At 48.6% G+C, this 27,405-nt stretch overlaps 3 protein-coding genes across 5 annotated transcripts in view; 2 read left to right on the top strand and 1 right to left on the bottom strand.

Annotated features, from left to right (window-relative positions):
* The first annotated feature begins 8,253 nt into the window (after positions 1–8,253).
* On the top strand, positions 8,254–19,454 carry NRBP1 (nuclear receptor binding protein 1). Of its 2 annotated transcripts, XM_084791897.1 has the most exons (19): positions 8,254–8,403; positions 11,118–11,346; positions 12,855–12,977; positions 13,151–13,252; positions 13,641–13,730; positions 14,053–14,093; positions 14,437–14,531; positions 15,000–15,023; positions 16,024–16,107; positions 16,440–16,498; positions 16,633–16,731; positions 17,451–17,583; positions 17,806–17,911; positions 18,007–18,057; positions 18,140–18,275; positions 18,423–18,476; positions 18,549–18,612; positions 18,773–18,828; positions 18,909–19,454. In XM_084791897.1, the coding sequence occupies exons 2-19, from the start codon at positions 11,137–11,139 to the stop codon at positions 19,011–19,013; spliced, it is 1,632 nt and encodes a 543-aa protein (XP_084648023.1). In that variant the 5' UTR covers positions 8,254–8,403; positions 11,118–11,136; the 3' UTR covers positions 19,014–19,454. The 2 variants fall into 2 exon arrangements, with proteins under 2 accessions (XP_084648023.1, XP_084648022.1); XM_084791896.1 differs by lacking the exons at positions 8,254–8,403; positions 15,000–15,023.
* Positions 19,359–21,137, top strand: KRTCAP3 (keratinocyte associated protein 3; the record flags this gene model as incomplete). 2 transcript variants are annotated; one of them, XM_084791898.1, is made up of 7 exons in its annotated part: positions 19,359–19,719; positions 19,822–20,006; positions 20,091–20,150; positions 20,276–20,482; positions 20,589–20,723; positions 20,827–20,939; positions 21,035–21,137. In XM_084791898.1, the coding sequence occupies 6 exons, from the start codon at positions 19,359–19,361 to the stop codon at positions 20,932–20,934; spliced, it is 1,056 nt and encodes a 351-aa protein (XP_084648024.1). In that variant the 3' UTR covers positions 20,935–20,939; positions 21,035–21,137. The 2 variants fall into 2 exon arrangements, 1 of the variants encoding a protein (XP_084648024.1); XR_014780945.1 differs by having other exon boundaries at positions 20,276–20,723.
* A 77-nt stretch (positions 21,138–21,214) lies between these two features.
* IFT172 (intraflagellar transport 172) overlaps positions 21,215–27,405 on the bottom strand; it is a 36,615-nt gene continuing 30,424 nt past the window's right edge. The window contains exons 36-48 of the mRNA XM_084791895.1: positions 25,220–25,318; positions 24,959–25,068; positions 24,778–24,841; positions 24,504–24,590; positions 24,159–24,275; positions 23,483–23,593; positions 23,184–23,303; positions 22,591–22,686; positions 22,338–22,397; positions 22,157–22,255; positions 21,803–21,956; positions 21,554–21,645; positions 21,215–21,358 (exon numbers count right to left, since the gene is read on the bottom strand). Coding sequence (XP_084648021.1) covers positions 21,269–21,358; positions 21,554–21,645; positions 21,803–21,956; positions 22,157–22,255; positions 22,338–22,397; positions 22,591–22,686; positions 23,184–23,303; positions 23,483–23,593; positions 24,159–24,275; positions 24,504–24,590; positions 24,778–24,841; positions 24,959–25,068; positions 25,220–25,318 — 1,299 coding nt within the window. The 3' untranslated portion in view covers positions 21,215–21,268. The remainder of the gene's footprint in view (positions 21,359–21,553; positions 21,646–21,802; positions 21,957–22,156; positions 22,256–22,337; positions 22,398–22,590; positions 22,687–23,183; positions 23,304–23,482; positions 23,594–24,158; positions 24,276–24,503; positions 24,591–24,777; positions 24,842–24,958; positions 25,069–25,219; positions 25,319–27,405) is intronic.

Below are 27,405 nucleotides of genomic sequence, written 5' to 3'. Positions count from 1 at the left end.
AGCAAACCAGCAACTCAGCAAAAGTAACCACAACCGCAGCAGCTGGAACCCGGAGCAGCAGCCAAACCCAGAACCTTGAAGCATTCTCTGGAGCATCTTGAAGTGGATCGACAAACCGCCAAACGATGGGAAGCAATGCCAAAACCAAAAACCCAAGTCTGGTTTGACGCTCAGAGTCTGCACTAGGATGTTTATCAGTTGGCAAAGACCATGCCACTGCAAGAGGCAGTTCCTCTTTTAGTGGATAAGCATCATGCGTTCTTTCACAAGTTTGTTTCCATTGGACAAACACCACACGCCCTCACACAAATCTGTTTCACATCCCACACTTGGGAACGAAACTAAAACGTGTTTACATCCACTACAACCCAGCAAAACTTTCAATTAGTATAGATGGAGAAAATAAGCTAGTCCATGATAAAATCAAAATTGAACAACATTTATCTCCAAATCCAGCCCTTCAGAAAGTGCTAGAAGGAAAGCTCCAACCTAAGAAGGTTAAATACATCCATGAAAACAAAGGATGTATCTCACACTACCAAAATCAAAAGAAGGTAAGCACACATACATGGTCACACACGCCACCACCAAAACAACAAAATAACAGGAATCAACAAACACCACTCATTGATATCTCTCAACATCAATGGTCTCAACTTCCCAATAAAAAGACACAGACTAACAGAATGGAAGAAAGAAAAACAACAACAACCAAGGATCCATCCTTTTGCTGCATGCATGCAGGGAACACACCTCAACATCAAGGATAAACATTACCTCAGGGGACAGGATTGGAAAAAGATATTCCAAACAAATGGACGTAATAAGCCACTTTAATATCCAACAAAATAGACTTCAATCCAAAACTAATCAAAAGAGATGGGGAAGGATACTACATGCTCATCAAAGGAAAAATCCACCAAGATCACATTTCAGTTTTTAAAAAATATTTATTTATTATATATAAAGTGTTATGCCTGCACACCAGAACAGCACACCAGAATAGGACACCAGAATATTCATGCCCCAAACACAAGGCTATCAATGCTACTACAGCTTAAATCACACATTGACCACACACACACACTGATAGTAAGAGACTTCACTACCCCAATCTCACAAATGGACAGGTCATCCAGACAAAATCTAGACAGAGAAATCCTGGAGCTAACAGGTGTACTAAACCAAACTAACTAACAGGCGAAGCGAGAATATGCAAATTAAGAAAATCAGAAATAAAAAGGGGGACATAACAGACACCAAGGAAATCCAGAGACTCATAGATTTCCCACAACATTGGAAAATATAAAAGAAATGGATAATTTTCTCAAGGAGTACCACTTACCAAAGTTAAATAAAAATTGGATAAATAATTTAAATAGTGAAATAGAAGTAGGCATTAAAAAGACTACCAACCAAGAAAAGCCTCATGGCTTGATTTTTGTTGTTGTTGTTGTTTGTTTTTTTGTTTTTTGTGTTTTGGGGGTGTGTGTGCGCATGCGCACATGTTTGTTTGTTTTGGTTTGTTTTTGTTTTTATTTTTTCCAAGACAGGGTTTCTCTGTGTAATAGCTCTGGGTGTCCTGGAACTCACTCTGTAGTCCAGGCTGGCCTCAAACTCACAGAGATCCACTTGCCTCTGCCTTCCAAGTGCTGGGATTAAAAGCGTGCGCCACCACCGCCTGGCTTGGCTAGATGCTTTTATCTAGTGCAGAATCCAAACATACTTTCCAAAAAGAGCTAACACTAATACTCCTCAAATTATTCCACAGAACAGAAACAGAAGAAACATTGCCTGACTCCTTTTACGAAATCATAGTTACCTTAATGCCCAAACCACATAAAGACTCAACAAAGAAAGAGAATTAACACCACTTTCCTTTATGAACATAGATGCTAAAATACTGAGTAAAATACCTGGAAACCAAATTCAAGATCTCATCGAAGAGATCACCCACCATGACCAATGAGGCTTCATCCCAGAGATTCAGGGATGATTTAATATATGAAAACCAGTAAAATAATCCACCACATACATGAGCAAAGAGAGAGAGAGAGAGAGAGAGAGAGAGAGAGAGAGAGAGAGAGAGAGAGAGAGAGAGAGAGAATATCCTGCAGAGATCAGGGATATAAGAGACATACCTCAGCACAGTAAAAGTGATTTACAGCAAGTCCATAGCCAACATCAAATAAATGGAGAGACACTCAAAGGAACTCCACTAAAATCAGGGACAAGACAAGTTGTCCACACTCTCATCTGTTCAATATTGTAGTACTTGAGGCTTTATATAGAGCACCAAGAAAAATGAAGGCGATCAAGAAGATACAAATTGGTAAGGAAGAAGTCAAAGTATCCTATTTGCAGGTGATATAATAGTGTATAAAAGTGACCCTAAAAATTCCACCAGAGAACTCTTACAGTAGATAAAACAATTTCAGCCAAGTAGCTGGATACTGTTGAGGCCTGCTTTAACTTTTTTTTTTCTCACAACTATAGTCCCCCTGTTGAGACCTACTTTAGTTTTTAGCATAACTGTAGCTCCTCTGTTAATACTTGCTTTTATCTTTAGCATAACTGAAGCCATTTTGTCTTAAATCTCCATTTTAAGTTCTCAGGCTCTGTCTGCCTGACACAAAAATACCGTGGTGGCACATGCCTTTAATCCAGCACAAGTGGGTTGCTGTGAGTTCGAGGCCAGCCTGGCCTACCAAGTGAGCCCAGCACAGCCAGGGTTACAAAGAGAAACCCTGTGTAATAATAAATAAATAAATAATAATAAACAGCCTTATACTTACTGCTTAGAATAAAACAATAGATGATACATGCATGTTCTGCTTGAATTAAAGATAAATGTATGTTCTGTTAAACTGCAATTCCCTGCTATGCTCCTTTCTCTGGGAATGGTGGGGAACTGGAAAGTCCCCCAAAGTTCTCCTCTCCTAAATCCCTGCCAATCAGCTTAAAATGCATTGTCCAGCTATGTAGGCACAATGTACCTGGAGTAGAATAGACTCTTCCTGCTCGGTTATGGTCTTTTTTCCCTTAAAAAACTCATTCTGAGAACAGCTCAGGGTCACAGTCTTGATTCCCAAATCCAGACTGTATCCCTGACTGTTCAGACTTTGCTCAGTGTTCTATAAACTTCCATCTTATCTGAGTCTGGTGTCCGAGTGGTCAGTGTGTAGCTATTCCTGAACCCCAACAGATGCAAGATTAACCTAAAAAATCAGCCGGGCGGTGGTGGCGCACGCCTTTAATCCCAGCACTCGGAAGGCTGAGGCAGGTGGATTGCTCTGAGTTCAAGGCCAGCCTGGTCTACAAAGTGAGTCCAGGACGGCCAAGGCTACACAGAGAAACCCTGTCTTGAAAAACAAAACAAAACAAAACATCATTAGTCCTCCTTTATACAAATGACAAATGGACTAAGAATGAAATTGGGGGGGGGGGGAATCTTTCACAATAGCTTCAAATAACATAAAATATCTTGGTGTAACTCTAACCAACCAAGTGAGAGACTTGTATGATAAAAAACTTCAAGTCTTTGAAGGAAAAAATTGAAGAAGATACCAGAAGATGGACAGATCTCCCAGGCTCATGGTGGATCAGTGGGATCAACATAGTAAAACGATCATCCTTCCAAAAGCCATCTACAGATTCAAGGAAATACCCATCAAAATTCCAACACATTTTCTTAATTTTTAAATTTTGTTTTTGGCCGGGCGTGGTGGCGCACGCCTTTAATCCCAGCACTCGGGAGGCAGAGGCAGGTGGATCTCTGTGAGTTCGAGGCCAGCCTGGTCTACAAAGTGAGTCCAGGACAGCCAAGGCTACACAGAGAAACCCTGTCTCGAAAAAAACAAAAAAAAATTTTTTTTTGTTTTTTGCTTTTGTTTTTTTTTTGGGGGGATAAGGCTTTTCTGTGTAACAGAGCCCTGGCTATTCTGGACTTGATTTGTAGAGCAGGCTGGCCTTGAACTCACAGAGATCCACCTATCTCTGTCTCCCTGAGTGCTGGGATTAAAGGCTTGCTATACCACATCCAGCTCCAACATAATTCTTTACAGATCTTGAAAAATTTCAACTTCATTTGGAAAAGGGGGGAAAAAAATCCAGGGTAGCTAAAACAATCCTGAACAAAAAAGAGCTACTGGAAGCCTCATCATTCCCAATTTCAAGTTGTACTACAGAGCTGGAGTAATAATTTTTTGAAAACTCATGGTATTCACATAAAAACAAACATTTGTTGAGACCTGCTTCAGCCTTTAATATAGCATAATTGTAGCCATTTTGTTTTTTTTTTAGTCTCCATCTGATTATAAGGTGAAATTAAGTTCAAGTTTTCAGGCTCTGCCTTGCAATGATTATATCTCTATGGTTTTATTCATCAAGCTTTGTTACCTGGATACTCTGTAATGTCCCTCAACTGCCGAACCAATCAAATTAAAGGTCAGTTGGAAATGCTTTGTCTAGTTAGTCAAAATGATGCTAAATGTACTGTTGCTTCCTATACCTGGTTGCAATTTTGTTAGCTGGTTATTACCTGGTTATAGTTTTGTTGGTTGCTACCTGGTTATAGTTTTGTTACTTGGATACAGTTTTTCTTATAAAAATCCATGTCACCATCCGATTCCTGAATTTGGATCCTGGCCCTGACTGGCCAGGTTTTGTTCAACATTCAAATAAACTTCCATCAAAGTCTGGTGTTTGAGTGGTCAGCGTGTAGCTATTCTTGAACTTTAACGCATTCATCAATGGAATCGAAAACCCAGTTATAAATCCACACACATATGGACACCTGATTTTTGGTAAAGATACCAGAAATACACACTGGAAAAAGAAAGACAACATCTTTAACAAACCCTGATGGTCAAACTGGATGTGTGCATGAAGAAGAATGCAAATAGATCCACAAATAGATCATCCCGCACAAAGCCCAAGTCCAGGTGGATTAAAGACTTCAACACAGAACCGGATATATTAAACCCGATGGAAAGGAAAGTGGGGGAAAAGCCTTGAACATATTGGCACAGGCCAAAACTTTCAGAACAGAAAAAACACCGATGGCACTGGTACTAAGATCAATAAGTGGGACCTCACAGAACTGAAAAGCTCTGTCAGGAAAAGGACATGTTAATCAGATGAAGAGGCAGCTGTCAGAATGGGACTTTTAAAAAACCAATTCCACATCATAGAGGACTAATATCCAAAATAGATGAAGAACTCAAGAAACTAGATACCCCCAAACAAAACAAACAAACAAACAAACAAACAAACAAAAAACCCTCCAAACAAAACCCAAATAATCCATATTTAAAATGGGGCACAGATCTAAACAGAGAATTCTCAATAGGGAAAACTCAAATGGCCAAGAGACACTTAAAGAAATGTTCAACAAGCACATGCATTTAATCCCAGCACTTAGGGAAGCAGAGGCAGGTAGATCCCTGTGAGATCCCTGGTCTACAAAGAGTCAAGGACAGCCAGGGCTTTGTTAAACAGAGAAACCGTGTCTTTTTAGAAAACCAAAAGAAAGCTGGCCATGGTGGTGCATGCCTTTAATCCCAGAACTCAGGGAGGCAGAGGCAGACAGATGGCTGTGAGTTCAAGGCCAGCCTGGTCTACAAAGCAAGTCTGGGACAGACAAGGATATACAGAAAAACCCTGCCTAAAAAAACAAAAAACAAAACAAAAAACAAAAAACAAAAAAACCCCCCAAAATTAAAAATTAAAAATTAAAAAATTAGAAGGAAGGAAGGAAGAAAGAAAGAAATGTTTAACATCCTTAGCCATCAGGAAAATGAATATCAAAACTATTTTGAGAGTCCATCTTTCACCTGCCAGAATGGTTAGCAAGTGCTAGTTTATGCTAGCTAGGATGTGAAGCAAGGGGAACACCCCTTCATGCTGGTGGGAGTGCAAACTTGTACAGCCGCTATAAAAATCAATATGGGGGTTTCTCAGAATGTTGGGAATCCATTTAACTCAAGATACAGCTATGCCACTCTCTGGCATATACCCAAATAACATTCCATTCTACCACAAGGACACTTGTCCAACCATGATCACTGTGGCTTTATTCATAATAGCCAGAGACTGGAAAAACCCTAGAAGTCCCTCAACAGCAAAATGGATAGAGAAAATGCAGTATGCTGGACACCGTGGTGCATGCCTGTAATGCCAGCACTCAGGAGGCAGAGGCAGGTGGACTGTTGTGAGTTCAAAGGCAACCTGGTCTACAGAGCTAGTTCCAGGATAGCCAAGGCTATACAGAGAAACCTTGTCTCAACAAAACAAAACAACAACAGCAAAAAAAAAAAAAAAGAAAGAAAGAAAGAAAAAAAAGAAAATGCTGTACATTTACACAGAGGAGTATTACTCAGCTGTTAAAAATTACATCATGAGGGTCTGGAGAGATGGCTCAAAGGTTAAGAGCACAGTCTGTTCTTCTAGAGGTCCTGAGTTCAATTCCCAATAAGTACATGATGGCTCACAACCATCTATAGCGAGATCTGGTGCCCTCTTCTGGCGTGTAGGCACACATGCAGGCAAACACTGTACTAGTAATAAAGAAATCTTTTTTGGTTTTGTTTTTTGGTTTTTTAAGACAGAGTTTCTCTGTATAGCCTTGGCTGTCCTGGATCTTGCTTTATAGACCAGGCTGGCCTCTAACACACAGAGATCCGCCTGCCTCCGCCTCCCAAGTACTGGGATTAAAGACAAGCCCAACCACTGCCCAGCTGAGATTTATTACTTTTAAGAGCAGGATATATTTACTACTTTTATAATCAGGAGACATAAATGAAGTAGTAACAGTGTAGGCAGCAGTTGACTACTTTAGGTATGAATGAGGGAAAGACTGAAAACGAAGTTGCCGAAGGAGCCTCTCTGCATATTTGAAAGAGCTACTTGCAATGCAAAGGCGGACAGTGGCGACAGAAAATAATGGGGAACTAAAGCAGCATGAACAGAAATTAATGATTGCTCGCCATGGTTCAGAAGTTCCAATTGCTTTGGTGCCCGGGAGGGCAAAAGGTTACTCTGGAGGGGACTAGCAGCATCCTTCCCCTTAGACTAGAATAAACTTCGAAATGTTGTGCTATACATTTTAGGTAAATACATCTTTTAATCCAAACGATTTTTGATAATACACATCAGATTTTTTTGGGGGGTGGGGTGGGGAGAGGGTCTCACTATTGCCCTGAATGCCCTTGAACTCATGGCATTAGCCCACTGAATGACGGGATTACAGGTACGCACCACTATGCTGGGTGGAAAAAAAAAAGTTTGGTGTTTGTTTTTGAGACAGGGTCTAACTATGTAGGTAGCCCTGGTTGGCTTTGACCTCACAGAGATCTGCCTTGGTATGCTTGATGAAAATTTAGTTTTTATAATAAGCATTTTAAAGTGAACAGATGAGAAAATAAGTCTCTACAGGATTTCCTTCTGAGCCTGTGAGGTAGGATTAATTAGTACCTTTAAGGACAGTGAAATTAGCGATTATGACATTCTCAGATTCAGATAAATCATTCTCCCTTGATAATACATGTATAATGGCAGCATGAATTTGCATTCCTTAGATTCTGACTCGACTTTTCCAAGATCAATGGCTTACCCAGCATCTATTGTACTTTCTTTACAGTAATCTGCAGCCAATCTAAATTGTTTCCAAATACCTTCTCAAAGACAGTTTTGATTTATCTTCTTACTTCAGGTTCTATATTGGGCTCATGTCAACTTAAATTTGGGTAACTTTTTTTTGTTGCTTCATTTTCTCGTTTGTCAACTATCACTGGATAATTTCATCGAGTTCTTCCTTATGAGGGTCAAATCAGGTTATGTTTGGGTAGTGTTATGCAAATCAGCAATTATTACTTTTCATGTTAAGCGATTTAAAAAGAAAAAGCTTTCTGAAAAATTGGTGCCCCGTACACTGTCTCCTTCTCAAATGGGGAAAATGGGTGGGTTCGTCCCCGGGATTGAGGCTGCGTCTCTCGTTCCTTTTGTCTTTTCGGAGGATTAGGACTGTCATGGCGCTTTCAAGAAGGAGGAGAAGGCCTTCGTTTCGTCCGGCAGAATTACTTGGGGCACCTCGGCAGGGCGGAGGGTGGACGGAGAGACGAGAAGACAACGCTGGCAAGCTGTCCGCAGGCGCCCCGCAAGGGGAGGAGACGCGGCAGGAGGCTGCCCGGAGAGCGCCCGTCGGCGGGCACCGCCCCCCGCCGCCCTGTCCAATGGAAACCTGGCGGCGGTGCGGCACCGCCCATCTGTTGGTCCGGACGCCGCGAGGGCGGGGCCCGCAGTTCGGTTGCGCTGCGGAGCGCAGCTGTGAGGGAGTCGCTGCGATCCGAGGCCCCGGAACCCGAGCTGGAGCTGAAGCGCAGGCTGCGGGCGCGGAGTCGGGAGGTGAGCTCCGGGGAAGGAGGCCCTGGAGGGAGGGGCTCGCGGGACGGCGGCACGACCGCCCGGAGCCGCGCGGGACGGCGGGACGCGGCGGGCGGGTGCTGACGGGCGGCCCTGCTCCCTCGGGAGTCAGGCCCGATCCTGCCCGGCCCGTCGCAGCTGAGGGGCCACCTTGGCCCCCAGAGGGCGCCGCCCTCCCTCCTGGTGTCTCCGGCGTGGCCGCGGCGGCCCGGAATTCTGCGGGCGCGGGTCGGGGGTGGGGTGGGGGGCCCGGCGTTCTCTTGGAACTCTGGCCGCGAGAGGCGGGGCCGGCGGCGCGGGCGGGCGGGGGCGGGGCGGGGGCTCCGGGCCGGAGGGCCTGCGGAAGGAAGCGCGGCGTCCCGGCCGGGCCTGCTGGCGGGGCGGCGCGCGGCGCGCGGGGGGCGTGGCCTGCGGCCTGACGGCGCGGCGCGGCCGGCCTTTGATGAGGTGGCTGTGGCGCTCGGACTCCCCGGCTGGCGGGCCACTCTCCGCCGGCCGCCACTTCCTCCCAGCTGCCGGCCGGGCGACCTGTTGGAGTGTTGACGTGCTGAGGGCCTCCTGCCTCGCTGAGCTCGCTTGCTCTCCGACTAAGCACCTCTGCTGGCCTCGGAGGGCTTTTTGGGTTTCCCCGGAGCGGCCTGCGGCTGCGAGCTAGGCGGGATGACGCGCAGAGGGCTTTCAGACTAATAATGGAAGCCGGGAGGGCAACTTTGGGAGATAAGAGACAATGCCCTGGCGTGGATGTACTGTGCGCCCTCAGGGCAGCTAGAGGCCGCGTGGAGATAGCCCTCACCGGCGTGGGATCCCTGTGAAACCTGCCAGCAGCCCTGAGGCGGGACCCCTAGTGTTGCACAGGCTTCCGCAGCAGCCGGAGCGGGAGTGCTTGGAGATCTATAGGCGGTCCTCTCTTTTTACCCCCCGGGACATGATTGGGGAGAGAAATGTACCTTCAGGGTGACAGACAGCGGATTGTCTTCTCCTCCAGTGGCCTCTGAAGTGGATGTCTGTGTCGTTGGTGCAGTAGTTTCGGGTTCCGTAGGCTGCAGCTTCTTAAATTGACATTCTACGAGTGTCTCTGTTTTAATCTTCGCTAGAATTTCGCTTAGCTGTTCCGATTTTAGGCACATCATGTGAAGGTGGCTACTCTTAGAACTAAGGGAAACAGACTTTTTTTCTTAGCTCCTTGACAGGGGAAGGGAGAAAGCTCCGAACTAATAGCTTTCTTGGAAGACTGAGGAGAATTTCTAGGGAAGGCAAGGACTTTCCGTAACAATTAAAGTGGGAGGAATATCCTACCAGATATCTTTTACTGTAGTGCTTTGCTGCTCTTTGAGTTTACTAGAACATTGTTTGATACAAATCTCCCAATTCGAGTAAAGCAGCATAGGTTGGGGAGAGATGTGCAGAAAGGGGTATGGGAGAGAATCATGTGGTCGGTTGGTGTTGCTTGCAGGTTTCTGGTATTCTGAGCTGACTGAGGAGTGCAAGTTTACTTTCCAGGGTATCACTTACTAGACAGCGCTCCCTTGAGCCTAAGCACATACAAGTTGCAATTCCTTTACAGTCTGTTCATGTGATTGCCCTATTATTTTTGTATGGGTTAATGAAAAACTTAAGGTTTTCTTCAAGCACCTCTGCCCTTGTAGAAATGTTTTAACACTTTTCTTATGAAAACTATAGCTTGCTTGCATTGTTTGTACCCGAAGGAAGTAACTCACTGTCCTGAAACTCACTGTGTAGACCAGGCTAGCCTCAAACTCACAGAGATCCTTCGCTTCAGAAAATGGAAAAGTCAGAGCCTTTGAGCAATGTGAATATGAAAGGAAAGCTGGAAACTTAAGGTCTTTGATTTTTTTTTAAATTTGTGCTAATTAAGTGCAGGCATTTTATTTATTTTAACTCACTGATATATCTCAAGCACCCGCCCAATGTGTGACCTACAGTAGCCTACAGATGTTACAAAACATTTCATTGAGTAAATGAAAAGAAATGCTGTTAAACAATACCCGTTTGCCACACATGTACACATCATAAGGAAGGTGAGGCCATTAGAGCTGGAAGTCACCCCTACCAGTCATCTGGCCCAAAGGTACCTTCCACCTATGTGTAGGAGATGGATAATGTCACTGTGGGTTCTAGTAGGATGAAATCAGTTGGAAGTTTTGGCTAGTTGGTGGAGGCCCATAAAGCTGTCTCAGTGGAACATTTTGGAGTCTAGAGTCATGTATTCTGATGTCCGTATGCACAGTGGAAATTGAGGCACATAGAGAGTCTATGGAAAACATATTAATTGCATTACTATTTGCTGAGACGGAATGGGGCACCTGATTTTACTATACATTTGGGTTTGACTAAAGTGGTTTATATTGTTATTTGTGTTGTGTTTGGCACTTTTGGGTGATCTTCTGAGTAATTCTGACTTTAAAGGAAACAAGGGAGATGCATTTTTGAGTCTGAAGATGAAGTTAGTTAAGACTGTTAAAGTTGCCAGCCAGTGGTGGCACACACCTTTAATCCCAGCACTTGGAAGGCAGAGACAGGTGGGTATCTGTGAGTTCAAGGCCAGCCTGATCTACAAAATGAGTCTAGGACAGCCAAGGCTACACAGAGAAACGCTGTCTCGGAAAAAACAAAACAAAAAACTATCATAGATCTGTTTTTGACCTCTGTCTTCTGTCTTTGTTTAACCAATGAAGGCTGAGTGTTCATTCCAGCATGTCGGAAGGGGAGTCCCAAACAGTAGTCAGCAGTGGCTCAGACCCAAAGGTAGAGTCCTCATCCTCAGCTCCTGGCCTGACCTCAGTGTCACCTCCTGTGACTTCTGCAACCTCAGCTGCTTCCCCTGAGGAGGAGGAGGAGAGTGAGGATGAGTCTGAGATCCTGGAGGAGTCCCCCTGCGGGCGCTGGCAGAAGAGGCGGGAAGAGGTGAGGTGGGAAGAGGTGGGTGGGAAGAGGTGAGGTGGGAAGAGGTGAGGTGGGAAGAGGTGAGTGGGAAGAGGTGAGTGGGAAGAGGTGAGGTGGGAAGAGGTGAGGTGGGAAGAGGTGAGTGGGAAGAGGTGAGGTGGGAAGAGGTGAGGTGGGAAGAGGTGAGGTGGGAAGAGGTGGGTGGGAAGAAGTGAGGTGGGAAGAGGTGAGGTGGGAAGAGGTGAGTGGGAAGAGGTGAGGTGGGAAGAGGTGAGGTGGGAAGAGGTGAGGTATAGGTGTTGGCAGAAGAGGTGGGAAGAGGTGAGGTGGGAAGAGGTGAGGTGGGAAGAGGTGGGTGGGAAGAGGTGAGGTGGGAAGAGGTGAGGTGGGAAGAGGTGAGGTGGGAAGAGGTGGGTGGGAAGAGGTGAGGTATAGGTGTTGGCAGAAGAGGTGGGAAGAGGTGAGGTGGGAAGAGGTGAGGTGGGAAGAGGTGAGGTGGGAAGAGGTGAGGTGGGAAGAGGTGGGTGGGAAGAGGTGAGTGGGAAGAGGTGAGGTGGGAAGAGGTGAGGTGGGAAGAGGTGAGGTGGGAAGAGGTGGGTGGGAAGAGGTGAGGTGGGAAGAGGTGAGGTGGGAAGAGGTGAGGTGGGAAGAGGTGAGGTGGGAAGAGGTGAGTGGGAAGAGGTGAGTGGGAAGAGGAGAGGTGGGAAGAGGTGGGTGGGAAGAGGTGAGTGGGAAGAGGTGAGGTGGGAAGAGGAGAGGTGGGAAGAGGAGAGGTGGGAAGAGGAGAGGTGGGAAGAGGTGAGGTGGGAAGAGGTGAGTGGGAAGAGGTGGGTGGGAAGAGGAGAGGTGGGAAGAGGTGGGTGGGAAGAGGTGAGTGGGAAGAGGTGAGGTGGGAAGAGGTGAGGTGGGAAGAGGTGAGTGGGAAGAGGAGAGGTGGGAAGAGGTGAGGTGGGAAGAGGTGGGTGGGAAGAGGTGAGGTGGGAAGAGGTGAGTGGGAAGAGGTGGGTGGGAAGAGGTGAGGTGGGAAGAGGTGGGTGGGAAGAGGAGAGGTGGGAAGAGGTGGGTGGGAAGAGGAGAGGTGGGAAGAGGTGAGGTGGGAAGAGGTGGGTGGGAAGAGGTGAGGTGGGAAGAGGTGGGTGGGAAGAGGTGGGTGGGAAGAGGTGGGTGGGAAGAGGAGAGGTGGGAAGAGGTGAGGTGGGAAGAGGTGAGGTGGGAAGAGGTGAGGTGGGAAGAGGTGGGTGGGAAGAGGTGAGGTGGGAAGAGGTGGGTGGGAAGAGGTGAGGTGGGAAGGGGTAAGGAGTGGGTGCTGGCAGAAGAGGCGGGAAGAGGTGAGGTGGGAAGGGGTAAGGAGTGGGTGCTGGCAGAAGAGGCGGGAAGAGGTGAGGTGCTGCTGCTGGGGTTCTTGGGAGAGCAAACTGTAAAAGGTGAAAGAACAGAACAGACTGTAGTAGGGTGGAGTTAGAGGATCATATGGAATACTAAAATGATGGCCCCTGAGGTAACCTAATTCCACTTAAATTGCTTCTCAGGTGAATCAGCGTAATGTACCAGGTATTGACAGTGCATACCTGGCCATGGATACAGAGGAAGGTGTGGAGGTTGTGTGGAATGAGGTACAGTTCTCTGAACGCAAGAACTACAAACTGCAAGAGGTAGGTGACGAGGCCTGGGGACATTAGAACCAGTGTTTAAGCAGCTGTTGTTGCTGGGGAAATGACTGGAAGAGCCTTCGTGGTTAGGTCCTCTTTGGGGAGGGGTAGGGGATGGCATCTCATATTACTACAGTGATCTGTGAGCTCCATTGTCCCTGTCTGCCTTGCTCCAGGAAAAGGTCCGTGCAGTGTTTGATAATCTGATTCAGTTGGAACATCTTAACATTGTTAAGTTTCACAAGTATTGGGCTGATGTTAAAGAGAACAAAGCCAGAGTAAGTTGTGTTTTTTGTTTGTTTGTTTGTTTGTTTGTTTTTGCCTAGTATTTCTTGAGCTCTTTGCCAGAGAGCAGCTATATTTATTGTTCATTTTACGTTTACATTACATTGAAACTAGGTCATTTTGAGACAAGGACTGAAGTCTACTGCTGTGGCAGGGAGAGTAGGACTTTATCTGATACCTATAGCATTTCCCAGTTACAGATGGGGAGGAATGAGTGAATGTTTGCTTGCTTCTTTGTTTTCATTGTGCTGTTCAGCCTTAGAAAGTGATACTAAAGAAAAGGAGAGTTGAAGAAACACAGTTTACTATGTATCTGGTGTAAAGTCACCAGGCGAGAGATAATTTCTAGTATAAAGCCTTAACAGTGCTTTGCTTCCCTAGGTGATTTTCATCACGGAATACATGTCCTCTGGGAGCCTTAAGCAGTTTCTGAAGAAGACCAAAAAGAACCATAAGACTATGAATGAGAAGGTACAAAGAGAAAAGAAGCTGGACATAGTTTTAGGCTGTTTTAGGGGTTTAAAGAGATGGTAGAAATTCTGAAGCCAATTAGGGAGGGATGGCAAAGGCTAGTGGGAAGTCTAGAGGGAAGTGTCACTAGTTGTTGTGGTGGTGTATGCCTTTGACTCAGGAGGCAGAGGCAGGTTAGGTCTCTGTGTTTGAGGCCAGTGTGATTACATAGTTTCAGGACAGCTAGGGCATATAGTGAGACCCTGGAGGAGGAGGATGGGCAGAGAGGGGAGAAGGAGGGGCAGAGAGAAGTATTACTGCTGATCCTCGGACTATTTTCCAGGCTTGGAAGCGCTGGTGCACACAGATCCTATCTGCCCTAAGGTAAGTAATATCTGGTTAGTCTTTGCCCCGGTATCTCCTGGTTAGTTCCTTAAACAGCTTGCAAGGCACTACTCTGCTTTTCTATTCTGCCTCTCCCCAGTTTCTCTGAGTCACATATTGGCACGATTAGGTCCCCTTATGGGGTCCTCCTAGTGCTCTAACCACCAGTGTCTCGGCCTCTTTCTCTGAGTGCTCACTTAAGTCACCTGGCGTAATGGAGATTCAGAGTATAGAGACTATCATGGTGACACAGAGGAGCCCTGGCCATTGCTCATCTTAACCCTTGGGTTCCCCCTGCCCTTAATTTCCTAGTGGCCCCTCTAACAGCCCAGTGCCCCCACAGCTACCTGCACTCCTGTGACCCTCCCATCATCCATGGGAACCTGACCTGTGACACCATCTTCATCCAGCACAACGGACTCATCAAGATTGGCTCTGGTGAGGGAGGGAGAGATCCTGGGCAGGGGAGCCTCGGGAACTTGGGAACCATGGGGGTAAGGTGTAAGACACGGGAGAACAGCAAGTTTTGAGTTGTGGGCTCATGATAAGAGATAGGCTGCTAGTAGTGGTAATTCATAAGGAGAGACCAATTAGTGAAAATGGGGTAGGTGTACAATCCTGTACTTCTTGTCAAGAACCCCAGAATAATACAGATAAGTTGATAGGAGGCTGGGAAAGAGCAAGAGATGATATGAGGTCTGTCAAGCCCTTTGGGCCAAACCCTTCTAAAAGAGGTTCCAGACTGCCTGCTGTGAGCGCCTTCATTTGCTGTGTTTGTGTGCAGTGACATTTCCGTGTGCTGTGTCTGTGTGGTGTTACCATTTGTCTGGGGCTTGGCTGCTCCATCGCTCACAACTTTTCTCTGTTTTCCTCCCTCCCGCTTACGGGCTGCTCTGTTCCCAACAGTCTTTCATAGGATTTTTGCTAATGGTGAGAGCTCCCTCTGCCCCTCTTGGGGCTCTGTTTGTGCTTGCTTTGCTCCCTCTGCGGCTGCCCAGTGCATGCAGTCGTGGGAGCAAGGCCTGTTCCCTGCTTCCCGTGCCTAATTATGCCTGCTTAGCTTTTGCCCTGCCAGCCCTCCACCTGCTTGCCCCTTTGTAACCTGCTTGTTTCCTGTGGATTCTGCCTGGCTGGACACTTCCTCTTAGAGTCATACCCCCTCATCAAGCTGGCTCCCTAAATCATACTGTGCTCCTAGATTCTCTGTGACTTGTAGTCATTGTTACAATCAGAGTGAGTCCAGCTTGGGCCTGGCTCTGGTTCCTTGTTCAGTCCTGTGGTAGGTGGTGTTGAGGAATAAGGTTTTAGAACAAAGGTCTAAAATGTTTTGGTAGATTAAAAAGTGAAACTGATTTCAGAGTATTGATTCACTTGAGTTGTGTTTTGTTTTTGTTTTTTGTTTTGCGTTTCAGTCAGCATAGATGGGTAAGGAAGAGGCTAACTCCTTGCTTGTATGTTAATGCTACTTTGCCTTTCTTATTTAGGTTCAGGAGGTCTCCAGTTGTCCCATAGTAGGAAGGGCTGCCTGTATTTTTGTGTTAGTTGCAGGGTGGATGAATGAAATAAAACCTAGCATTTTCATGGGCTTATGGATGTGATAGATCTGGCACTTTGAAAAGATGAACAGGTCACAAATGAAAGTTTGTCCTTTGACTGTGTTACATGATGAGCCTAAAGCCCTCAGTGTTGTTTTGTAGGCTTTGTTGTTCCTGAGTTAGCGACTTAGATAAGAGCAGAAGGCTGCAAAAGGGGACATAGGTGTGTTCTTATGCAGTCTATAGCTTAGGACTGGAAGAGTGATAGGTTTGTGTCTATTGAGTATTAGAAAGGAGACTTCAGCAGAAACACGGCTTTTGGAGCCTCCCTCTCTCTAGAGTAAGGTCATGCTTTGGTGGTGGTGGTCAGATTGTGGGTGTCTCCCTGCTCCTAGTGGCTCCTGACACTATCAACAATCACGTGAAGACTTGCCGGGAAGAGCAGAAGAACCTACACTTCTTTGCACCAGAGTATGGAGGTGAGGTAGCCTTGTCTCTTTGTCTCAGGCTATGCTATTTAAAAAAAAAAAAAAGAAAAAGAAAAAAAGAAAGAAAGGTCCCTCAGACAGATTGTGCTCCTCCACCTACTCCCCCCTGACACACATCATCCCAAGATTATCTCTCATCCCAGCAGCCCCTGCCAAGGCTACCCCAGATTTTGGTTTTATAGCCTGAGATACAAGGATAAAACAACCAAAACTCTAGGTTTCTGTACTTGCATACATTGTTTTTGTTGTTGTTTTGTTTTAAAGTATGTCTGCCACTTCTTACCACCAATCAATTCTCTTACTAAGCCATGTGTTTTCTCTAGAAGTCACTAATGTGACAACAGCAGTGGACATCTACTCCTTTGGCATGTGTGCACTGGAGGTGAGAACTGAGGGAAGGGAAAAAGAGAAAACCTGAAATCAGAACACAGAAAGGGCAGTGCTGGGAGCGACTGTGGGAGCACTGGCTTTGTTTCTCAGATCTCATTTTTTCCTTTGGGTTCCTTCTCACTGCAGATGGCAGTGCTGGAGATTCAGGGCAATGGAGAGTCCTCATATGTGCCACAGGAAGCCATCAGCAGTGCCATCCAGCTACTAGAAGACTCACTACAGAGGGTAAGATCAATTTCGCTCCCTACCCCGACTCACACACTTTCAGACTTATTGTACCTCGGGAATATGTTCTAAGAGCAAAATAGTAAAATTAAATAGGAAAGACTAAACCACAGTTTTCCTGTGAGAAATTTTTGATTCTAGGCACACAGGCTAAGGGGTTGAGATAGTAGTACTGAGGTTAAAGAATTGTTTCCTAGAGCCAGGTGTGGTGGGGCAACTTTTAATCCCAGCACTTGGGAGGCAGAGGCAGGGGGATCTCTGTGGGTTTGAGGCCAGCCTGGTCTACAGTGAGTTCCAGGACAGCCAGGGCTACATAGGAAAACTATCTCCAAAACCAAAACCAAACAAAAATTGTGGTTGAGGAGTAGAAAAGTAATACCAAAGCCAGCCGTGGTGTCTCATGCCTGTAATCACAGCACTTCAGAGTCGAGGCAGGAGGATTGTGAGTTCAAAGACAACCTGGGCTATACAGTGAGATCCAGGCCAGCTTAAGCCACACAATGAGACCCTGTCTCAGAAAAACTAAATGTCTAAAAAGACAGTGAATGATAAGTTTATACATTACCATTTATTTTTAAAGCCCTTTCGGGAAATACATCAATGTTTCCCCAACAAGTATTGAACTCCAAGCATGTAGGAGATATTTTGCTAAGTGAATGAAAGTTACACAGGTATGGAGTCTTGCCAGATGCCTGCTTCAATTTCTTGTTCTTCTATAGGAGTTTATTCAAAAGTGCCTGCAGTCTGAGCCTGCTCAAAGACCAACAGCTAGAGAACTTCTGTTCCACCCAGCACTGTTTGAAGTGCCCTCACTCAAACTTCTTGCTGCTCACTGTATTGTGGGACACCAACGTGAGTCCCCTAGATCCTAGAAGGAATTGGTCCTGGGACTGAATCCAAGCTAAATAAAGATTACTAGGAATTTTCTTCCGGCTTAGGGCTTCCTTCCATCACTGGCATGGCCATGGGGTCTTTAGTCTTCAGTTACCAAAGGGTTCTTTACCCCTGCGCCCTCTGCCTAGTGTGAAACAATTCTGTCTTTATATAACGTTCTACCCCATTATACCTCACCAGACATGATTCCAGAGAATGCTCTGGAGGAGATCACCAAAAACATGGAGACCAGTGCGGTACTAGCTGAAATCCCTGCAGGGCCAGGACGAGAGCCAGTTCAGACTTTGTGAGTGATCAGCTGAGAGGGTTTCAGAGAGATGGTCACTACCACCCTGAGGCTCTGTAGAGTGCTCATTCTCATCTGTTTGCTTTTCCTTGCAGGTACTCTCAGTCACCAGCCCTGGAATTAGACAAATTCCTTGAAGATGTCAGGTGAGAGAGGGTGGGCTTCTGTGAGGAAGTAGGTGTCCGAGGCTTTCACAGAGCCTGAGTGGCTTATGTCATCTCCTACCAGGAATGGGATCTATCCTCTGACAGCCTTTGGGCTGCCTCGGCCTCAGCAGCCACAGCAGGAGGAGGTGACATCACCTGTTGTGCCCCCCTCTGTTAAGACTCCTACTCCGGAGCCAGCTGAGGTGGAGACACGCAAGGTGGGGACTATGGTCCTTGGCCATGGTGGGTAGAGACATCTCAACTAAGGCCTTTCTTTCTGCCCTCTGGCCTCCACATTCTTCTGTGGGCCGGGAGGGCTTCCAGGTGTAGTTTTACTGACTGGTCCCCTCCCTGCCCTGTTCCAGGTGGTGCTGATGCAGTGCAACATCGAATCCGTGGAGGAGGGAGTCAAACACCATGTAAGCCCAGGGCCAGGGCCGCACAGGGTGGGCAGGCGAGAGGAGCTTCCTTCTCATTGTTCTTTTCTCTAGCTGACGCTTCTGCTGAAGCTGGAGGACAAACTGAACCGGCACCTGAGCTGTGACCTGATGCCAAGTGAGGGTCTCCTTTCTTTTCAAGGAGGGCAGTTTGTGAACCTTATCCTTTGAGGGACATGTCAGGGACAGGGGGGTGATTCACAGAGCTTCTGAAGCTGCATGAGCTGAAGGGCTCCTCCCCATACTGTACTCACGTGTTCTTTCGATTTTTCTGTCAGACGAGAACATCCCAGACTTGGCAGCCGAGCTGGTGCAGCTGGGCTTCATTAGTGAGGTGAGGTTCCTGCCTTCCCTGCCTGCCCCAGCTGCCTTCCTGCCTTCTCCCAGCCCTGTCTCATAGAGCTCCTTCCCCAGGCTGACCAGAGCCGCCTGACTTCTCTGCTGGAGGAGACTCTCAACAAGTTCAACTTTGCCAGGAACAGCACCCTCAACTCAGCTGCTGTCACCGTCTCCTCATAGAGCTCTCTTGAGCCAGGCCCCTATCTGAGCTGTGGCTGTCCCTGAACATGCTGCAGTCCTCCTGCCCCTTCTCCCCAGTCAGTATTACCCTGTGAAGCCCCTTCTCCCCTTATTATTCAGGAGGGCTTTAGGGGCTCCCTGATTGAGCATCATCAGGCCCCCTGCCCTCTCTCCCTCCCCTCTGCACTTTGTTTACTTGTTTTGCACAGACGTGGGCCTGGGCCTTCTCAGCAGCCACCTTCTAGCTGGAGGCTAGTAGCTGCCCTGCTGCCTGCTGCCCTGCCTGTGTGGACAGGAGGCCCACGGGCACTGGGGGAGCCGAGTTCTACAATCCCGCTGGGGCGGATGGGCAGGAGAGAAAGGTGGTGCTGCAGGGGTGGCCCCGGGGGCCATTCGAATCGCCTCAGTTGCTGCTGTAATAAAGTCTACTTTTTGCTAAAAGCATCGTGTGTTGTTTGCGCGCAGTGCGTGGCTGCTGAGGTGGGGGCGGGGCAGGCCCGGTGGGGCAGGCCCGGTGGGGCGGCGCCTTGGAGGCCGGGCCTCAGGTCGGGGGGCGGGCCCAGGTGGAGCTGCCCGGCTGCGGTGCGGAAGCCCAGCTTCAGGTTGGCGGCGAGGCGAGGCCAGGCCAGGTTCGGCTCGGCCGGCTGGCCGGGCGGCGGAAGGGGCAGAGCGGCCACAATGAGGTACTGCCGCCTCTGCGCCTTCGGTAAGTTGCAGAGCTTCCCCCCTCACCTGTGGTCCCACACGCCGCGGCTGGCCGGGGGCGCGCCCTGCACGGCTGATACCTGCCCTTCCCCCTACTCTGTAGACGCCGCCCGAGGGCCTAGGCGGCTGATGCGCGTCGGCCTCGCACTCATCCTGGTGGGCCACGTGAACCTTCTGGTGGGAGCTGTGCTGCATGGGACTGTCCTGCGGCATGTGGCCAACCCTCGTGGCGCGGTCACGCCGGAGTATACCACCGCCAATGTCATCTCGGTGGGCTCGGGACTGCTGGTGAGCGTGGCGGGAGGGAGGGCAGGCCGGCAGGTTGCGCTGAACGCTGAGATCCAGTAAGCTATAGGCTTGTTGCTTCCACAGAGCGTTTCCGTGGGACTTGTGGCCCTCTTGGCGTCCAGGAACCTTCTTCGCCCACGACTGGTGAGAGGGGTGGAGAAGCTGTCTCAGCTGACTTCCAGTGGGCAGGAGCCTCAAGTAGAGAAACTGAAATGTCACTAGGAAACTTAGGCTGCTCACCCAGGTCTTCCATCCCTCTATTCCTCTAGCACTGGGCCTTGCTGTCGTTGGCCTTGGTGAACCTGCTCTTGTCTGCTGCCTGCTCCATGGGCCTCCTCCTTGCTGTGTCGCTCACTGTTGCCAATGGTGGCCGCCGTCTTATTGCTGATTGCCATCCGGGACTGCTGGATCCTTCCATACCGCTGGACCAAGGGCTTGGACACACTGACTGCCCCTTTGATCCCACGAGAATTTACGTGAGCTTATCCTTGCCGTTCGCAAAGTTTTGGTCCTCACCTTTGCCCTGTGTACTGCTTCTGCCTCATTCCAAGGCCTCGTCCTCTTTGTTACTTTTGGTTTTAGGATACAGCCTTGGCGCTGTGGATCCCTTCTCTGTTCATGTCTGCAGCCGAGGCTGCTCTTTCTGGTTACTGTTGTGTGGCTGCACTCACCCTGCGGGGAATTGGGCCCTGCAGGAAGGAAGGGTTGCAGGGGCAGGTAAGGAAGAGGGGCAGGAAGGGTGCATTCCACACCCTAGTTACATTGCAAAGGAGCTGCTGTGTCAGTTAAGGCCTGGTGACTGAGTCCCCCTCTCCTGCAGCTGGAGGAACTGACAGAGCTTGAGCCTCCTGAGTGTAAAAGGCAGGAAAATGTGCAGCTGCTCCGTCACCATCATGATTTCCAGGCCTCACAGAGAACCTGGGTTTAGCACAGGTAAAGCCCTGGGACGGGTGCATTCCTGGGGACTGGGGCTAGCTCTCGGCTGTGTTGCTGCTGGCTGATGCAAGTTGGCTTTCTTTGTTGGGCAGGTGTTCTTCGGAGGCGCAGTCCACAGGTGTTTCCTACTACACACAGGGCCTTGATCCTAAGGTGGCATAAATAATTGTAATAAAAGAACTTGTTTTTGTCTTCTGCCTGCTTAGTTGCTTTTAGAGTAAAGGACACTGTGCCGCAGTGGAGAGATGTTGGTCAAAGAATGCAGCAGTCTCAACTACTTACAGAACTTTAATGAGGGACAGATCTAAACATCTTGGCTGCACCAGTCACTGAAAAGAAAAGCTGGTGCTGGGGAGCCCACCACACCACTGGCTGATGAATTTGAGTACATCCTGGCACACTGGGCTGTGGGAGGTCTGTAAGCAAAGAGGGGGAACAGGAGAGGAACTCCTTAGAGCCCTGCAGGGGCCATCAGCTCCTAGGTGCCTGAGGAGCAGGAGCAGGCACAGTATCTGTACCAGCTTTTTTAAAAAAGCAGTCCTGTTGGCAGGTTCCCCTACCCCCACCCCCACCCCCAGCTGTTCTCTGCTCTTTAAGACGCCCTCTCTAACCTTGAAGGCCATGAGAAACTTGTTCCAGTTGTCTTTGTTAGCGGCCTTCCCTGGCCGCTTAAATTCAATTTTGTTCCTTAGAATCGGGTAACCTGTGGAGGAGATGGAAAGATGCCGGGGTGTGCATGAGAGCGGGAAGGGTAACGGACCCTGGGAGGAGAGAGTGGGATGAAGCCAAGTTCTCATGCCGCTGCTTCTCTGTCCTTTCTACTTGCCCGGGGATAATGGGGTGCTGTGGGTACGCTGTACCTGTAATGAGGCAGGGCAGTGCGCGGACTCCAGTGCTCGCGGCCACTAGGGAAGCCTCATAGACACCACGCTCGTCCCGGGGCAGAACCTGCTCCAGCCTCTGGTCCATTGAGACTGTGAGCACCCAGTCTCTAACCTCTTCTCTCTGGGCCTCCTGGGAAAGAGGGGTAGCACTGGCTTCACACGGGGTGAATACATGAGCTATAAATAGTCCCCCTTAGATCCAAAGAACATAGTCTTTCCCGGAGTAATAGTGAGGGCTGATGTCACTGAAAGACAGCAACCCAAAGCCACCCTCCCTTCTCACTGCCAGCCCACTGGTGACACCTTTCCCTTCTCGTCCTGCCCCCTTACCGGGACATGCTGCTTGGCTGGGAGTGGCACCTCAAAGGGAATGTCTGTATCCTGAAAATCTGAGTGGTCCAGGGCATCCAGAGTCCCTTCTTCGATTGCCTGTGGCAGAGCAGTTAACCATGAGCAGGCACAGCTCCTGACAGGCAAAGCCTCCCGGTCTCAGGACAGTCTCCCTACTTACATCAGTCAGATCCAAAAATCGGTTGAGGAAAATGAAAGCCATATTCTCCCAGCCAACTTCCTGTAACAGAAGTTGAAAATGGCCATGAGCTTGAGAACCACTACTTCCCTGGGTGCCAGGACACTCCAAGAAGAGGCAGCCCGGTCTTCTACAGCATCACCCCACACTCAGCGTTGCTCAAGGAAATCTCCATCTTCCCACTTTAGATTTCCTTGTGTCTTCAGCCCCACCCTCCTCTTGTCCCAGAGCTCACCTTGGCAGCAATGCCTGCTTCATAAAAGGCCTTGTCTGCAGGTAGTAACTGGGTGTGGCGCAAGAGGGAAACAGAAAGCCTGGCAGCTACGGTTTCCTGTGGATTAAAGGCCAAGTTTATGATCCTGGTTCTGTGGTGACTGAGCCCAGACTGATTAGCCTGTAACTAAGGCAGCATGGAGTTAGAAAACCAGAAAGCAGTTCTGAACTGGTCTAGGTCTCGGCTAGTCTGGTCTTAGTTGTTTTCATCAACACAAGATAACTGGGCCCGGATTATATACAGGGTTCCTTCTACTTCTAGAATTTGACCAAGTACACGAAATGTATACAGTTACAACCAAGTAACTCTGTATGTGCACTTGGAGGAGGTGCATAAAACCCCTCGTGACATCTGCAGACTGCAGCTGGTAGGGCTGTGGCACAGAGCCCTATGGGAAGAAACTCGGTTTCAGCAAGTGTTAAAGACTGATTAGACAAAAGCACAGGGGGCAGTGTGGCAGCCCCAGAGCAGGGACGTGCTCAGCTTCATAGGGCAGAAGGTGCATCCATGTAACTGAGGGCTCAGCAGTCAATGCCCCCCTGGTTACATCTTACCAGCTGTTTAATACTCTGGGCTGCAGACCGTGTAGCGTAGTAATGTGCGATCAGCAGCATCACCTCAAACTCCTCATGAGCCTCTGAGTTTGCCTCGCTGGATTTCACCAGGTTTTCACACTAGAAAAGAGAGCACGCCCGAGTGCATAGCTAGGCTTGGATCAGAGGAAGGCCAGGGAGGGTTGTAGAGTGGTCACTGCTAGCCATCTGGACTGAGAAGATAAAGGTTTATATCCCTAAAGAAGAGACAAGGGTCGGGACAGGAAAGGCATCCTTCCATTTCATTGACCCTCCCTTACCAGGTTGAAGAGGACATCGCGAAGATCAGCCCAGCTGTGGTAGGCCTCAGCATTGTTAGTCCCAGGAGAGCTAACCATGTCTGTGAAGATCCTTTTGTAGATGTTGAAGTTCTAGCAGGGGAAGGGGGGGGTAACCCGAGTGAGGGAGCTGTGTGTGTCCGTGCTGAGGGACCGACGCACAAGGAAGAGGCATGAGAAACCTATTGTGGCAGCAGGACCAGGAGCTCAAGCTTATCCTGGGTTTCACAGTGAGTTTCAGGCTGGCCTGGCCTATAGGAGTGCTGACTCAGAAAAGACAACACCCGTCGCCTGACCTGCTGTTGACACTGAGTGTGGGTGAATGTACAGCCACAATGTTAACAGGCTAATAGTCTAGGGAATTCTTGACTCTCCACGGGAGAACAATGTTAATTCTGGAGGAAGTCAAGACCCGTGAAGGTGTCCACGATTCCTCTTAGACACACACATCTCTGCATGGTTATTAAGAACATGGACAGCTGTTTGGGTGTTTCTTCAAAGGGTAAATCCTCCAGCGAGTCTGTTTCAGGACAGGATTCTGGGCTTGATGCTCTCTGTCTAAGGACAGGCCCCTCTGAGATGACTGAAAGGATGGCTGGCTCTAAAGGATTCAGAAGGAGTTCCTTAGTGGAAACATCCATCCCAAGAGGGCTGGCACCTGTGGGTTAGCAGGGGCTCCGTGTTGCACATAGAGCGCCAGTGCCTGGCTACAGCCACCTTCTCGGATCAGATGAGTTGCATACAAAGCCACATACTTGTGCAGAATCTTGTAGTTCTGTTTGGGAGTGGAGGAAAAGCGTGGTTACGGCTGGGATCAACAAGAACAGGCAGAGAGAAGAGGCCATGGGTTTTTTAGGGGGCAAAGGGCACGGACAGTTCTGACTGGAGTACAGAAGGCTGCTCCCTGGTGTTCGTTAGGGACCTCTTGCCCCTCTGGTGGGGGTAGGAGATGAGATGCTCAGAAGTAGGCAGAGTCAAGAGGAGATGGGAGGAGATGGGGTACCTGCTTGGTAGCTGTCTCGATGCACTTATCCCACTGACCCTGCTCCACATACAGGTCCAAAGCCGCTACTACGTCCACACCCACCAGCTGTGGAGCAGTAAGGACAGATGAGCGGAGAGGAAGGGGACAGCCCCACACCTCTTCAGGGATTCGGCTTACTGTGGTGCTGGGGGCTGAACCCAAGGGCCCTGTACCTGGTAGGCAAGAGCTCAGCCACCTAGTGAGACCCTCTGGCCTCTTCCTGCACTCAGCCTCCTAACTCTGGGAGCCTTACCGAATCCACTTTGCCCTGGTTCTTGAGGAACTCCTTATAATGCTGGTCCACATAGTCCTCATACCTGTGAAGATGTACAGAGATTGCTAACTTCGTGGTCCTGGGACACCATACCTTCCCCGTAGGAACTCTTCCCCGGTGTCTGCAAAAGGGACTAAACGCAGAGTCTTCTAGTGATTACCGAGGGTCTAGCTCTTTGGCCACGCGCTTGGCCTTGTTCCACTCTTCGCCCTCAATGAAAGCGTCGATTGCTTCTTTGACAAGGTCCAGGTTCAGGTAGAGCTCTGCAGCCTGCGCAGTGGGTATCAGGGTGGAAACTGTCTCCCCAACTGACTCCACGGCCTCCCCAGAACACTGCAGCACCTGCCAAGCGGCTCACCCCTACACTCCACCCACTCCACCCCTGCACATGGATTCAAGTCAGCCCTGGCACCCTACTTACAGCACTGTGCTTTCCAATTCTGATCAGCTGAGGACCTACAGCCCGAACTACTTCCAGACTGCGCTGAGGAGGCAGGAACTTGATGGACAGCTCGGCCGCCTGCGAGGTTGCACAGGTGGGAATGGGTAGAAGAAACAAAGCCGACTAGGGCTTCTTGGCCTTTGTGTCTTTCTCCCTGAGCTCCCGAGTTTCTTGTGACACTTCCTCCTCTTCCGCCCACCCTCCCAGCCTGCGCCTGGCCCGTGGGTCTTCTGGCTAACCACCACTGAGCCCATGTGGCGATCTACTTGGCTCACTGCAACTCTTCACTTTCTTTGCTGTCTTGGTAGCATAAAGAAAACTGAAATGAGGACTGCAGGAGCACCTGCGACTATTTGTGAGCCTCAGGTGACTGACGGTCACTCAATTTTGAAAACAGTACAAAAAAAAAAAAAAGAATTGGCAAATATCAATAATATTAAGTTCAGCAAGTATTATGTTGAGATGTCAATATTTTAAAGATCTTACTTCTTGAGGGGTGTTTTAAGACAGGGTTTCTCTGTGTAACAACCCTGGCTACCCTGAAATTCACTCTGTAGACCAGCCTGGCCTCGAACTCAAAGAGACTGACCTGCCTCTGCAAGCATTGCCACTATGCCTGGCGGATTTTACTTATTTTTATGTTATGTGTATATTTTGCCTGCATTTTTGTCTGTGTGTCTGGTGCCCATGAAGGCCAGAAGAGGGCACTGGAGTTCCAGATGGTTGTGAGCTGCCATGTGGGTGCTAGAAACGTAACCAGGGTCCTCTGGAAGAGCAGCCAGTGCTGGAAACCACTGAGCCAGCTCTCCAGTCTGAAAACTCAATATTTAAATGTTCAGTTAAATGTATTACAATTATTTTTAACTGTCTCTCTCTCTCTCTCTTTTTTTTTTTAGCATTAATCAAAACCAGGTATTAAAAGCTGAAATAACACATTTGTAGCTTGTACAGTGCCCCCAGCAGACAGTGCTGGATGGTTGTTATAGCTCTGCTTAACTCTGTATCTGTGGGGTGTCCACATCCTAATTTTAATTTTCATGTAACCCAATTTAGCTATAGTCTAGACTAATTCCCCCACCCTTCCCCTTTGCTTTCTTGGTCTGCTAAACCCTGCAAGGCTTAAAGCAAGCTTTCTCCCCATCGGCCATTGCCATCCTGTGACCAATCTGAAAGCACAGCCTGCTACTTTACTTTGGTAGTCAGCATAAAAGGTCGATCGGTTGCTTAGTGCTTGCTGACTAAAGTCTGCCCAAATCTCACAGCCAAACATCAGCCCCTTAAATTCTTTGTTCTACCTCCTGGGACCTATTTGATGTTCCCTAAAACTTAAGGGCATCTTGCATGGGCATTAACACAGCAGCAGTTAGAGAGCCAGTGACCCCTCAGGACTCCCAGTGCCACATTTCCCTGGACCCAAAGCATATTACTTAAACTGTACATGCATGCCCAATTGCAAAGATCCTAAATGGGTCGACTTATTGCTTGCTTCTCTGTGATGACGGAAGACATGGACTCAAGGCACTGGTCAAACACTACTCAGGGTCTTTCTGTGAGGATGTGCTTGGACGAGGTTAGCACTTACGCTGTAAAGCAGACTGGCCTCAGTAATGCAGACAGCCTTCATCCAATCAGCTGAGGGCTCGAACTGAACCAAGGACTTACTCTACCCTGAGTTAGGAAAACTCCTGCCCAAATGCTGTCTGAATGAGGACACTGGCTTTTTCCTGCCCTCACTCTAGAAATGAAGTGCTGGCTCTTCTCGGGACCCCAGCCTTCAACAGGAACTGCAGCACTTTCTCTCCTGGGCTTCCTGCTCACCACCCTCCATACAGACCTTGGGACTTGCCCACTTAGGTAGCCGTGTGAGCCACTTTCTCATGGCAGGCATATACACTATCAGTTTTGCTTCTCTGACTAATAGTTTGTCTTGGACTTGGTGTAATCTACTGGAGAGGAGGCTTCTTCGCAGGAGCTGGTGGGTGGAGGAGCTGAAGGAGGAGCCCGTGCTTTGGTCATGGCCTTCACCTATGCCCCTGGGTCTGAAGTTGCCATTCTAGCTCCTGTTCAAGTCCTCCTTCCCTCCTCAGAGAACCTTCTAGACTACTCCAGCCCACAGAGAACTCCACACACTCAGCCTTCTCTCGGTTTGGCTGTCTGGGGTGTGT

This window comes from Acomys minous, assembly GCF_964271855.1.
Source record: "Acomys minous genome assembly, chromosome: 8".
Taxonomy (NCBI): Eukaryota; Metazoa; Chordata; class Mammalia; order Rodentia; family Muridae; genus Acomys; species Acomys minous.
This window is presented reverse-complemented; position numbering and strand designations above follow the sequence as displayed.

Excerpts from the sequence above, each read along its gene's own strand:
- NRBP1 (XM_084791897.1), top strand. The coding sequence starts at position 11,137 with ATGTCGGAAGGGGAGTCCCAAACAGTAGTCAGCAGTGGCTCAGACCCA. Across the intron at positions 12,978-13,150 it reads AGAACTACAAACTGCAAGAG|GAAAAGGTCCGTGCAGTGTT; the intron begins GTAGGTGACGAG and ends GCCTTGCTCCAG. Across the intron at positions 16,108-16,439 it reads CTTTGCACCAGAGTATGGAG|AAGTCACTAATGTGACAACA; the intron begins GTGAGGTAGCCT and ends TGTTTTCTCTAG.